Consider the following 13,388-nt stretch of genomic DNA (forward strand, 5'->3'; position numbering starts at 1 on the left):
CATTAATTGATTGCCAAGGGTCTTAGATCGGATTGCTTAAAATTAAAACGTAATCTGTGTTATGCAACCGAGTCGCGGTGTTCGACAAAGAGAAATAGGAAAAAAGAACAGAGATACATACATAGATACATGAAGAAACGTTGCGTGGAAGCAAAAGTAGTGGATCGTTGCGGGACACTTTCGAGCGGAGCGTAGAACCAATGGGGACTTATGGGGGAAGGGGCAGAAGGAATGTTACAAATGGGGTCGCAGTCGTTGAAGGTAAACGACTGCGCCCTGCTCCTCCTGGCGAGCTGCCTTCGGACGGATCGACGGAAAACGCTTGCCCATTCACATTCCCCGAGTGACTAATCCGAACGATCGGAATACTAAAGGAAAGGGAACATTGAGATTATTTTCATGGTACCGGTCATAGCAGTTGCTGTTCTGTCACTTTGAATGTTTACAGTTATTTCTGGGGAAAAAATTGTACCCACACGTATCACCATTATATTCGTATAGGATATTCTGGACTTGAATTATCAAAGTTATTATGTGTACCGATTTAAGAAAATAGTGAATTACTTATTGGTATACCTTATATTCTTACGAATGGTACCATTTTCGATGTAAGTAAGTGGGATTATCTTGAAAATAGACTGAAAATTTATTGAGAACTTTATCAGATTATCGAAGAATTGTTATTAAGATTTATATCCGTTAGGAGCCCTTTCTCTTATTTTATTTTCGAATGAATTTGTAACTTTTCAGATTCATTCTTGATGTCGCTGAAAAAATCGCCGACAAATATTTGTAGAAATTGTCAGAGGATATTTATTGAATTATAATACTTCAGCCACATCTCCTCACATTTTTGTTTTTCAATAAATAATACGTAGAAACTAATTTCTCGAATAAATACGAAATAAGTTACTAAACCTTATCTATATATTAGGTATCTTATAGAGGAATTACAGTCACGCACAGGTAACGAACGCACGATGGCAAGTTTCATCGGGTTTGACCAAAGTGATCAATGGTTTATCGTCCCTTAAAGTGATCCATGTCCAATCGTTTATTTTTACCATGTAAAAATTATCTCGTGCAGTGACCATTGGTTTTTCACTGATCATAGTGTTGTTCTTAATCTCTCCGTACGTATATCCCAAGCTTTTGCAAAGATCGAACGCTTTCTCCTGCGATGTGATCGGTTCTGGGAAACATTCTGTGTGCCACACTCCGTAACTTCGTCGGATCACTTCACCCGAATCGGTACTATAATTAAACAATATAAATCAGAAAGGTCAATTCTACAAAACTGACACTAGAACTACCAAAGCAGTCAAAATGATTAGTTCGTAAACTTTTATAAACATTATTACAATGTGATAACAGTGAGTTTATACATAACTATGTTCGTCATTTTATCGATCTTTATATTTTCAACAAGCTCTCCTTTCTACACACACGATAGATATAGAAACACAATCATCTTTGGTAGTTTAGTGTTAAATGAATAGAGAGTAGTATAATCACTTACTTATTGTCTAGTGATAGTTTCAATTTTCTGCACACTGATTCGTCCTCGCCATTAATACAGTCCTTGTTGTCGTCACAAACGAAGTCTTGAGGAATACAGGTATCACTGCCACTTGTTCTACAGAATAAAATTATAATTATTCAAGTTATTATCCAACGACCTTTGCACACCACTGTTCTTTTACTTTTGAAATAAATATTATGTATGATTCTTACGTCATGCACTTGAAGCTATTGTCTCTGCAAGGACACAATTCCGGCGATTCGTCGGTTTTGTCCAAGCAATTACGAACTCCGTCGCATAGTCGCCCTGGATTGGTCAGTTTCAGGTACTCCGCACAGGTGCATATGTTGGGCTCGTCGGATCCATCGGCGCAATCGATGGTCCCATCGCAGAATGCACTTTTGTCAACGCATTTACCATTTCCGCAGCGTAGCTCCGACCTCAAACAGTCTATACATTCATCGATATTTAATAAATCTGTCAATCGAATCAATTTTTTTAAACGATCTTTCGTTCGTAACACCTCTATTCATCGACATTTAAACTTATCACTGCGTTACTCACTGCAACCATCTTTCTCGACGCTGTTATCGCAATTCTCACGAATTCTCGAGCAATATTCTGGATCCTCGTCAGCTTGGTCTCGACAATCCGGAACACCGTCACAGACTCGGTTCTCCGGAATACACTGGCCAATAGGGCACCGAAAACCGTCGCAGGAAGCTTCGATCGATGATCTAGCGCCATCTAGAATAATTTATATAATATTCAGTTTCAATGTTCTATATTCATTTGAAAGTTTTTTGATTATACGAAATGTACCCAAAGCTTCCATCAGATAAGGATTTATGTGATCGATGCTCGTTAAATTTTGAACGTTCCGGAAGTCGCAGGGACCTTTGTCGTCCTCGAACGTCGCTGTCGGATACCATCCCTTCTTACCCAGACAGAATATCGTTCCACTCCAATCTGATGTTTTATTCTCCTTGAAGAATAATAGAAATGAATTAACAATTGTCAAACATTCGTTTCGAAGTACAAAAAGTTATTTATTATCTTATTTGTTCTTTATAGTCGGATCAAACTCTAACGCCAGGGTTATAATATTAAAAATTCTATTAAGCATTATTCATTGATAAAATTACCGAACATTCGGAGATCGATGTGTTAACGAAGCATCGCTGGCAATTCTGACAATTCTGCAAAACCGGTCGCAAAGAGATAGATTTCGTTTCATGATCCTCGTCGGTTCCAACAGCCACGCAAGTGTCATTCACTCCCGGTAGATATATTCTACAATTAAGTCACAGATGGTTCCATGAAGTATTTAAAAAAGATCAGTAATCAGATTCCAACACAGATAGCACAAGACGTCTTGAAGACGTCCATTTTACGGCTATTTTATGTCTAAGGCGCCTTTAAGCCGTCTTCAAGCCGTCATTGGGCGTCATGTGCTATCAGGGAATATACTTACTTCTTTTCGAGAAACAGTGGTTGAACATGACGAGTGAGATTCACCTGATGTTTCAAGTGCAATAAAACTGACACAGAACCATTCACAGGTTGTATCTCATCGACGATCGTAATCTGTTGATGAGGACCGTCCACGTAACGGAACAATGGACCATAACCGAGCATAGCAGTCGTGTAATTGGTATTTAACCTGGAAAATTCGTATCAATACCTCCAATAAATTAATTCTGATAAAATATAGAATATTAGAGTTTGTTCTTATAAGTTGTAAATTTTATGAAATTACGTTTGGACCCTAACATTTGGAAAGTATTCAACTTGCCTGACGTTTTCCACGCATTTCGAGGCAGCGAGTAACCAATTTCTGTCCAATAATACAGCCGAACAACGATAGCTTCCGTCGACAAAGATGGCGGTTAGCCAGGGCCACAGGTAGTCACCGTTTCCGGTCTCCGCGTCCACAATCCGATATGTGCTCTTGCTGCCGCTCAGAACCGGTCTGCAATGCATATAGATTGCAAGACAGGTGTTCCCTTCGCTGTTCAGAGAGGTCGCTGACGGACTATCGTGAAAAGCTGCGCTCTCTTTGCTCCAACGTACCGTTTCTAATTCGGCGTCCCTCACGCTGATCGGCTTCGATGATTGCAAATTGCTATGTGTATGACAAACAGTGCCTTTATGTTAATAATATTTCCTATGTTAATATAATAAATTTATCTTACATATTAATCTTCTGCATCATACATACATATGACGTTAGATGTGAACAATAATGAATATCGGTAACACTAGAACTACCAACTTACTATTTTACCATTACTGAAATTATAACGATGCTTCTGATGGAATTTATGTTGGCTTTTAATTTACTACAGATTTTATTTTATGGTATATTATGCTATATATTCATATAGCCTTATATGTTCTGTATACGTATTATTGTATTATACAATTTAACATTCAATAGTGGTAGTTGTAGTGGTAATGGAGCACCTATGTTTTCTGTTTGAAAATGTATGTTGAATTTCATAAATGGTAGTGAATTTACATGATTCATGAATTCGATTGATAATTTCGAAATCACTGGTACATATATGACATTTATTCTTATGACTTTATTAGAATATAAGTTGCAATGTGCTTCAAGAGAGATTAGATACTTAGACTTTAGAAAATGACGGCTTGCCAGAAAAGTGTCATATAATTTTTCAGGGAATCGGTTTGAAATTTTTCCTGGTAAAAGATTATTTATTACTCAACCATTTAATAATGAAAAAATTTCGTTTCTTTTACAATTTAGCTAATAGTCTCTGGATTGTGACGGTCTCTAATAAAATACTGTTTATGTAGACGCTATTTATATTAAAAAATAAACAACCTTGACAATGTTTATATCCATGACTATATTGCTTAGATGTTCGTCATTGAATTAAATCTCATCCAATTTTTAGATCAAATCACTTTTAGAGTTAATATTTGCAGGTATCTCAAAATGTACTATTTTTGAGATGTCACTGTTTTAGCAAACTGACATGACCTATATAGTTTTTTGGCCGACTCTTCCAATGCACAATAAAAAAAACTGAAAGGATCAAGGAATTCATATATCCTGTTTGTTAATCTATTCTGTATTCTATTGTCGGGCAAAATAGTTAGCCATGAAAATGTAGGAAGCTTTTATCGTTTGGGTAAAAACAACTATAAAAGCAGACTTACGCAAATCCGAAGTACGTGCACATTTTCTGCCCGATAAACGTGACCGTAGATTGATTCTGGTGTATTTTAGCAGCTTGGCAAGAGGGCCGCCATTTTCCATTAACAAATCGCGTAAGAACACCCTCCGTGTTCAAATATGGCCGTCCATCCGCGTCTAAGTACATGCGTTGACCATTACTCAGCGCGACTGTAAATAAAACGAAACATGTTTTACAAATTTCACCAACTAACTCGACGATTCATTCTTCAAAATCCATCGAATGTATTATAAATCCATAATTTACAGCAGTCTTTTTCATCATCCATGAATTCACAATCGATATTTCCGTCACACATCTTGGCCGCGTCGATGCAGGTTCTGCTGGTCTTGCAGAAAAATTCGTTCTCGGCACAGATCTCTGTGAAACACGAAATTATTTAATTATCTAACTATCTAATTAAATAACTTAACTATATATTCTAATATAAATAATTTACGGCAATCTTTCTCGTCCGTTTGGTCGTCACAGTCCACGTAACCGTCGCATATGGCGGTCGGTTTCAGGTTGAGTAAGAAATCCTTGCAGGTACAGTTCTTTTCGTCGGTGTTGTCTTCGCAGTCTACTATTCTATTGCATCGTTTATTTATCGGAATAGTTTGCAGAAACCTGTTGATTCCCGAAAAAAAATATGACATGACGAGCTTAATTAAAAACATTGTTAATTATATATTAAAAACAGGCGAAGTTCACCTCGAACACGTGAATGTCGTACGGGCCTCTATCGGTGCCATTGATGATGATTCATTATTTTCCTCGATAAAATACTCCGTTGTGGATTTTAGAATTTCAAACTCTATAGTTTGATCATCGATAGATGCTGACTGGGTGGTGACATCAGGAATTTCAGTATCTACGAGAAAAAATTGCACTATAAGCAAAAAAGGAGCGATTAAAGATTAATAATTGTTAGAGTGACTTACCACTGGTTAAAATCTCGTCAGTCACAGTCGATGTCTCATTCATAAGTTCCACAGAATTAATCTCACTCCCAGGATCACCTAATTGTTTGTATGAGGGATATTTTAGATTGCCAGGACAATTGAGCTCGTCTTCGCCATCTAAACAATCCACTAGTCGATTGCAACGAGCCTCTATCGGCAAACATTTGCCTAGACCCCCTTCACAGCTGAAACCTGGACACTTTTCTAAAGGTGTTCGTCTGAGGGGAGGCATACGTTGACCACCTGGAATGGAAAAAACGATTGTTCTTGAGAATTCTTAACAAGTATAATTTATTATTAAATTAATGTAAAACACCACAGTGAGGGTTTATGATGGTACACAGGCTTTATGGTGGTTGTTGAGTATAGATCGATGATGCAATCTTCTATGATAGATATTATTTAATTACACAACGTGTTCAGGATGGCCGATTTTTTTCGGGCACTTTTTTGGTTAAAAAATGACACTTTGGAGGACTCACTAGAAATATCTCGAATCCAGTTTTGGAAGTGGCTGACTTTGGTATAAGCACCCGGCTCTTCTGGTCGAGCGCAGCCTTCACCATGACTGACAATGCCTGCCACGTACCACTGCGATTCTGAATACGGATTTCTGCAAACGATCCACAGAAATATTTGAGATCCACCACGATACAGAGATACATGATTCAATTTCCATGAGTAAAACGATTGTGTGTACTAAGTTATAATTTTTCTAGGTAATTAGTTGATCGATTCTCACTTGCACATCAAAGGACCACCACTGTCTCCCTGGCAGGCGTCGCGACCACCTTCAGGGTAGCCTGCGCAAATCACTGCTTCGTTCTGATCTATTTCATGCTTGCAATTATCCAGTATTGGCACCTCAACCTCCCTCAGGTGGTCAGCTGTATATCAATCGAATGATGTCTCTGTTTTATTTGAGTTCATTTCTCATTGCCAGTTTACTTCTTTAATACAATCTTTCATTTGATTAATATCGAATTTCTGCGGTAGATGATGCTTGTTTTTATTCTTCAATGCAAAACACTGATCCTAATTTATTGAAATAAAAAAAAGACATCGTTTACCGCAGAAATCCATTAATTTTTGGCCAATTCAATATGCCATTGATGATAAATATATCGTAGTTGTTATCATTAATTCTATGAATATTGCAAAGTCGTTATTATTATTATTATTTAAGAAGAAAATATCTCACGATCCGGTCCAAATTCTCTGGTGGCTCCCCATCCGATCGCAATGCAGGTGGAGCCAGCTTCCGGTTTGTGTCTCCACATGCTGCCCAAGATGTTCGCTTCCGGTAGGCAAACAGGTCGCACCCATCGATTGAAACGCAATGGATCGTCCAGCATGATCATTCCGATATCGTTTCTCATATCGTTGCTGTCGTACTGCGGATGGATCACGGTGTATCTTGCTTTCCTCGATTGCGCCATTGGGGCGAAGGAGAATCGACGAAGCATCCCTGCTTGAATCTCGAAGTAGTGGCCCATGTATCTATGTTTATACCATATTACATGTTAACAACCATGGACTGTAATAGCAATTAATAACATAAAAAATGGGATTCCGAAATGCACGAATGAATTTAACCCACTGAATGCACTGTCATGTTTCAATAAAACATTTATAAATTTAATATTTTTAAATGTACTGACGTAAAATATTAACCCAATGAAGTCAAGTTATTATTTTTCCTAAGCAATCTACGGAACTGTGACAAAAGTGAATATTTCATGTAATAGTGCCAAAAATGGCAAATAAACCCTGTGGTCGTGTTGGTTCAGTTGTGGGCGTCAGTGGGTTAAGGAACTTCGAGGATTCCAAGGAATTCAAGGAACACTTAGGAATTTAATGAATTAAGGAACTTCTAGGAACTTAACGAATTCCAAGAAGATTTTCTCTATAACATTCAGAATAAAGATATCCATACTTTCTAATTGTCTTTTAAACAGTTGCAAAATAAATGGGCAATTTCCTAAGAATTACTGTAATATCTCATGAAGTAGACGGATCAATAATCAGAGAGACCCACAGTTCGTTCAAGATAACCCCACCACAGTAGAATTTCCCATCCTTGTAAATGGCCACCAGAAACGGCCATGCTTTCGGTTGACTCGCGCGTCCACCAACCACGCGTAATTGCGAGCTAACTGTGTCGTTTTCCTTGTTAATTTCATTGTCTTTGGTTTCGACATTAGAACCGTTTCGGAAAAATTGTTCCACAATCGTGTTGAACGACGATGTAGCACGTTGGTCCTCGTTCTCCAAGACGTTCGGTCGTAAGGAATCCTGACGTGTGAAGACTCTGGTGCCACAGGGGAAGCGTGGACACCGTACGTAGACCGCTGTGTTCAGGCACGATGGGATTAGCTTTATTCCTTCTTTCGTCTGCGCCACGTAGGGGCCCTGATACGCGTTCTCCGGTACTGTGTGGATTTTTATTTCTGGTTTCTCGCTATAATGAGAATTAATTGCCATTTTGTTGATCGATCCAAAAAAATAAGTACAAGCTTAGCATAAAGTAAACTTATTCAGTTTTTAAAAGTAATTTAGTGAAAACTGCATTCGGTATATCAATTGGGTTGCAATAAATCCAGAAGTGCAGAAAGAATTACAAGAATTGTAGGGGATGCTTTAGAAAAATTCTAAAAATGGAGTGTAATTAATTATGAAATTATTTAAATTTTTGGGTATCCTTTTACATACTTCACTTCCGATCCAATCTCAGAGACGCAGGCGTCCTCTGCCCACGAATCTATCGATGAGCAGACAGGATACCATTGGCCTTTGTAATTTTTGTGAAGATATCCTTCGGTGTATCCAACAGTGAATACCTAATGATCATAAAGTTGTTTGTTTATTAATTCAAGTTTCTTACGTAGATAAATTGCAAATTGGATTGTTCATTACAGTTCTGCCCTCGAGGTACGTGGGTGTGAGTATGTTACAATCGATTTCGTCTTTTCCATTCGGACACTGCGTAATACCGTCGCATCGTTGAGAAAGAGGGACACAATTGCTAACGGTGTACCGTGTGCGCCAGTCATTACAACTGAAGGATGTTTTCGGGCAACCTGAAAAAACATTACATAATAAAACAGAAAAATAAAAAATTTTTTCCATAAGAAATCATAAAAATCAATCACTGTTCCGTTGATAAAAGAGCTCTTGAATGAGAAAATAGAACGGCGGTAGGTACCTGGTGCCATCTTGCAGAAAGCACGTTGGACTTTACGACACTATATCTAATTCTGTTCTATGATTCACGTTTTATTTTCAACATTTCTGTAATAAGAATTGTAATCCTCAGTATGTAACTTGTATCGTCTGCACTTCATGCCAATATTTGATAATTTTGTATTGATTAGATGTCGCGTAGTGTTACTTGCTACTCGGTCGATGCAGTAGGATTCTATCGTACAATATTTACATGATAACTAGAGTTTTATTGAGATTAAATGAAAATTGATCGATTATATTTCTTTAGATTACTACGATGTGGAGAGTAGTAGAGAATTGTATCTTTCTCGTCTTCTAGAATTCTGAAGTACTATAAATCTGGAGTCCTAGATTTCTGAATTAAGGAGTCCGAAAATTCCAATATTCGAGAATTTCAATATTCCATAACTTTGAAGATTGAGAACGCGAGATTTCCAAAGGTTTGAAAACTTACCCAGACAACCTAACTCGTCCTCTCCATGAGGACAGTCGAAGTACCCATCACAGAGCCTCTCCTGAGATATACGTTCCCTGCAGGAACACATACTTTCGTCACTGGCATCATAGCAATCCACCTGACCGTCGCACCATTGCGATCTCAATATACATCGCCTACCGTCACGGCATCGTATTGTATTAAAGGGACACAGTCCATAGTTCTCTGTCGCGATACAAATAAAAATCACCCATTAACAACCAAATCGACCTAAAAATTCCATCTAAAAATCAATGAACTTAAAATATTTCCCACGAATCACCGTCATTTTACCATTCTCCACGTTTCGTTCTCGGTGAAATAATTAAAATACAACCATAATCACAATTGAATGACATTTATTCGTAAATACTTCATTTCTCACCAGGCATCAGTGACTTCTGATTATCCAATCCGTTCACCTTATCGTCCTCTTTCGTCCTGTCGTTTTTCTCAGCAGAGTCGGATGATCTTTGATATTCCGAGACTCCAGGAATAGGTGGAAATTGGAAGGTCGGCGCAGGGATGTAAGTGCAGTAATAGGGAGGCTTTCCAGGTACCCCAGCTCCGCTGCTGGGAGATGGCTGATATCCTGGGAACATCGGGAAATTTTGCGTTTCGGGGCCTGATGGTCCCATTCGTTGGTCAGAATTCCCTGGTTGTGATTGCGGCAGGAATTGCACCGTTTGCGCCTGCACCTGCACGAAGTTCGGCGGTTGGCCAGAATTTTGGTATCCTCTTTGCGGTGGCATTGGGTACGAAGTACCTGGTGACGTTGCTGGGTACATCATCTGACCGGGAGCAGATTGCTGTCCAGGACCACCAGGTGGTGGCCCGTAAAAGCAGACCTGGTAAGGCATCCACGACATCGTCGGAGTCAATTGCAGCTGCTGTGTCGATTTTATCGTCTCCGCAGTAGGGATGATCACTTGCGAGACGTCCTTTTTGGTAGTCAGATATTGTTCCGCCGGGATGATCCTCCTCCGAGCTTCTTGCATCCTTTGGGAACGTGAAGTCGTCGAATCTCTTGGATCTGAAATTGATTAGGTCAGATCTTGAAGTTTGATTTAGGGTACGGCTTGCGTTTCAATTGGAATTTTAACCATTTCGTCCCCACTGTTGCCATATGGGTAGGTACTTTAAATTACGAAATAAAATGTTAGTATCATTTATTTTTTCGTATCTGTGAGTATATAACAGTTCCTTCTAGCCTTATATAGATGGCACAAATTTGAATTTATAAAAGTCTAACTTTTTACAAATATTTCAAGAGAGTTTATTGATTAAAGATACGAAAAATTGGGTTTTATTATGTATAACTACATTGAATAGGAAAATTGTTTAACATAAAAGAAGATAAAATATTTTGCTGCAGTGTGAAGGACCGTTTATTTTTTCAACGATCAGTCAATAATATTTCACATAAGAATTTCAAAACAGTGATAAGGAGGTACAAAAGTAAAAGAGTCTAGTTTCGTTTAAGGATTTCATGAAGATGTTTTGCTACCTGTAGACGGCACCCAGTAAAATTGAACTATGAAAATTTCAATACTGCCAAGTGCAAGCCAGGTCGACAGTTTCGCCATTCAAATACGTCGTGCAAGTAATAAATAATGTATCTACCGTTTACAGTTTCCTGCTTCGACGTACTCTGTTCCGTGTGACCTTGGTCCGAAGGATGCACCGAAGGATGCACCGTGTCGATTGCGATTTCTGTCACGTTGCGACCGTCTGACACAGCCGTCACGTTCACGGCAGCCACTGACTGCTCTACATCATCGATTCTCTTTAATCGATTCACTGACTCTTCCGTCACAGACGTCGACGAGGATTTCGTTGTTGCATTAATCGCCTCTGCTTCCGTGAACATCGGTTTGTCATCCGTCATTTCAACCGTGATCGTGCTGACTTCCGTTATCCTCGTTTGCCACGAATCGTTCTTTCCGTTGTCATCGAGAACCGACAGGGTGGATCCTCGAATAATTTCATCTATATTAGTCATCGAATCGCTCACACTCGGAGTATTATTATCGTTCGATTTATCGTCCAATAATTTGGTGACGACGTCGATGTTATTCTGGAACTGAGCCTGATCCGAGTACACAACCCGTTGATCGTTCTCGACGTTCTCGGGGCCAGACTCATCGACGAAAGTTATCGAGTCGTTTTTACAACGAAGACAGTTGTACAGCTCCATGAACTTCGATTTTTCGTCTTTCGTGTCCATCTGTAACGCCTGCAAATATGGCATGCTGTTGTTCGCGATACTGACGATTTGCCTCATGAAATCGATCAGTGTCTTGCAGTACTGCATGTTCTGCAGCTTGCAGGGGATCTCCGTCTCACGTTTCTGACGATTCTGGCTTATTCGGGATAATATCCATTCCAGTTCGGGCCTTACGACTGACGAATTATCTTTGTAGAAGAAACGGTACAGGCGTTGTCGATCTGACTCTTGGATCTGTTTCTCCAGGGTCGAGTCGTTGATCGTTGATCTATATGATCTATGTACTTTGTCGATTTGTTCGGGTTCGCAGAAGTAACCTGTTGGAAATTTGGAGCAGTCGTTTATTTTGAAAAAATTATGTCGATTGTGTATCTAGGCGCAGGTACAAATGGCTTAATAAATGTACTTCTATCTAAACCTCCATAATGCCATTAGTACAGATTGTTTTAATATTCACAGTAATCTTATAGGCGGTAAGCATAACAATAAATTGAATTATTGAATATTTACGAACCCGATGCGACTGTTAAATAAATTACGGACGCAGCGAAGCAGACGATCGATATGGCGAGCAGGATTTCCGCCAGAAATACGAATTTGTAACGATTGAAGTATGACCACCGTGATGGAACACCCAGACTCTGGCAGCATTTCGTCTCGCCAACTGAATTCGCTGGAACGGTGAATTAATATTCGATAATTCATAAATGAGAATTTCGTGTATTCTGATACGTCGATACAACGAGTATGAACACAAGGTGAACTTTAATATAACACCATACCAGATCCTGAGCTTGTGAAATCCACATGACACTGGCCGTCTATTATCGGCTGATTTTCCAGTTTCGAGGGCTTGATCGTGTATTCGGTGAGCATCGCAAGGGATTGGTGGAAAACCTAAACCGAAAGATAACATACGTGACATGGTAACGCTGCATTCTGAATATAATCCATGAGTGTTCGATACTGTACTCATATTTTATGGATCGACTACGGATTTTAAATAACATGAAAGATCACAGCACGCACAGGGAATTGAGAATCTAAAAAAAATATGTATACAGTAAAAAAAATACAAGGTAACTTTCATTTCAAATATGTGTAGTGGATTGCATATAAATAGAGAACAAGTACTCTTAACCCTTTCATTCCCAAATTATTTAACAATTATATGAAAAGTACCCTTTTATGATATATAAATGATTCATAAGAACATTTTAACAAATCAAATTAAAATTTGTACAATAAATTTTCCAATTTAGTTATTTAGCCACTACAGTTTTATACAAAAAAAAATCTAAAAATCATTGGATCTCCAGCTCTATACCCCAACTTCCAATGAACAGAACTTTGGTGTTTCAAAAATATTCACCTAACCCAGATTTTAACTGGTTACTCGTTCCACACCTGCGAACATTTTTCTTTTTTTGGAAATACTAATTTTCACTTCATCTACGATTTCGTTTCCAGTACAGTAGTCCCTCGAAGTAACGACGAAGATAGTACTCACGTTATCCCAGAAAACTTGTCCCCGTCAGTGGTCCGTGCAGTGGACGTCGCCGACGTGAAATAACCCCGGAATTCGATAGACTTGCTTCGTGCTTCGCATCGAGCGTGTCAGCAATACCGAAGAAAATCGGCCTCGGTGGATTTCATCATCGCGATGACTGTGAATGACCCTTTGAGACGCATCGAGCATTTCCTCGAAAGTGAGTGTGCATCCTGCACGTGAACTTGTGAATTTTTGCGGAAACAATCAGCAGCATTT

The 13,388-nt window shown here is 38.9% G+C and overlaps 1 protein-coding gene across 1 annotated transcript; it reads right to left on the minus strand.

The window, feature by feature from the left end:
• Window positions 1–956: 956 nt before the first annotated feature.
• LOC107186197 (serine protease nudel) lies at window positions 957–12,496 on the minus strand. The gene is made up of 24 exons (XM_015574019.1): window positions 12,403–12,496; window positions 12,135–12,293; window positions 11,017–11,937; window positions 9,779–10,426; window positions 9,373–9,579; window positions 8,610–8,773; window positions 8,406–8,533; window positions 7,708–8,154; window positions 6,895–7,193; window positions 6,436–6,580; window positions 6,176–6,306; window positions 5,673–5,936; window positions 5,443–5,620; window positions 5,189–5,358; window positions 4,996–5,109; window positions 4,712–4,898; window positions 3,318–3,647; window positions 2,997–3,185; window positions 2,668–2,815; window positions 2,345–2,507; window positions 2,087–2,269; window positions 1,735–1,972; window positions 1,520–1,636; window positions 957–1,254 (listed from the first exon to the last, which is right to left on the minus strand). The coding sequence occupies exons 1-24, from the start codon at window positions 12,494–12,496 to the stop codon at window positions 957–959; spliced, it is 5,922 nt and encodes a 1,973-aa protein (XP_015429505.1).
• Between the last annotated feature and the right edge of the window lie 892 nt (window positions 12,497–13,388).

Source organism: Dufourea novaeangliae, unplaced genomic scaffold (assembly GCF_001272555.1).
Source record: "Dufourea novaeangliae isolate 0120121106 unplaced genomic scaffold, ASM127255v1 scaffold64, whole genome shotgun sequence".
Lineage (NCBI taxonomy): Eukaryota > Metazoa > Arthropoda > Insecta > Hymenoptera > Halictidae > Dufourea > Dufourea novaeangliae.

Excerpts from the sequence above, each read along its gene's own strand:
- LOC107186197 (XM_015574019.1), bottom strand. The coding sequence starts at position 12,496 with ATGCTCACCGAATACACGATCAAGCCCTCGAAACTGGAAAATCAGCCG. Across the intron at positions 11,938-12,134 it reads TTATTTAACAGTCGCATCGG|GTTACTTCTGCGAACCCGAA; the intron begins GTTCGTAAATAT and ends AATTTCCAACAG. Across the intron at positions 1,255-1,519 it reads AAACTATCACTAGACAATAA|TACCGATTCGGGTGAAGTGA; the intron begins GTAAGTGATTAT and ends GTTTAATTATAG.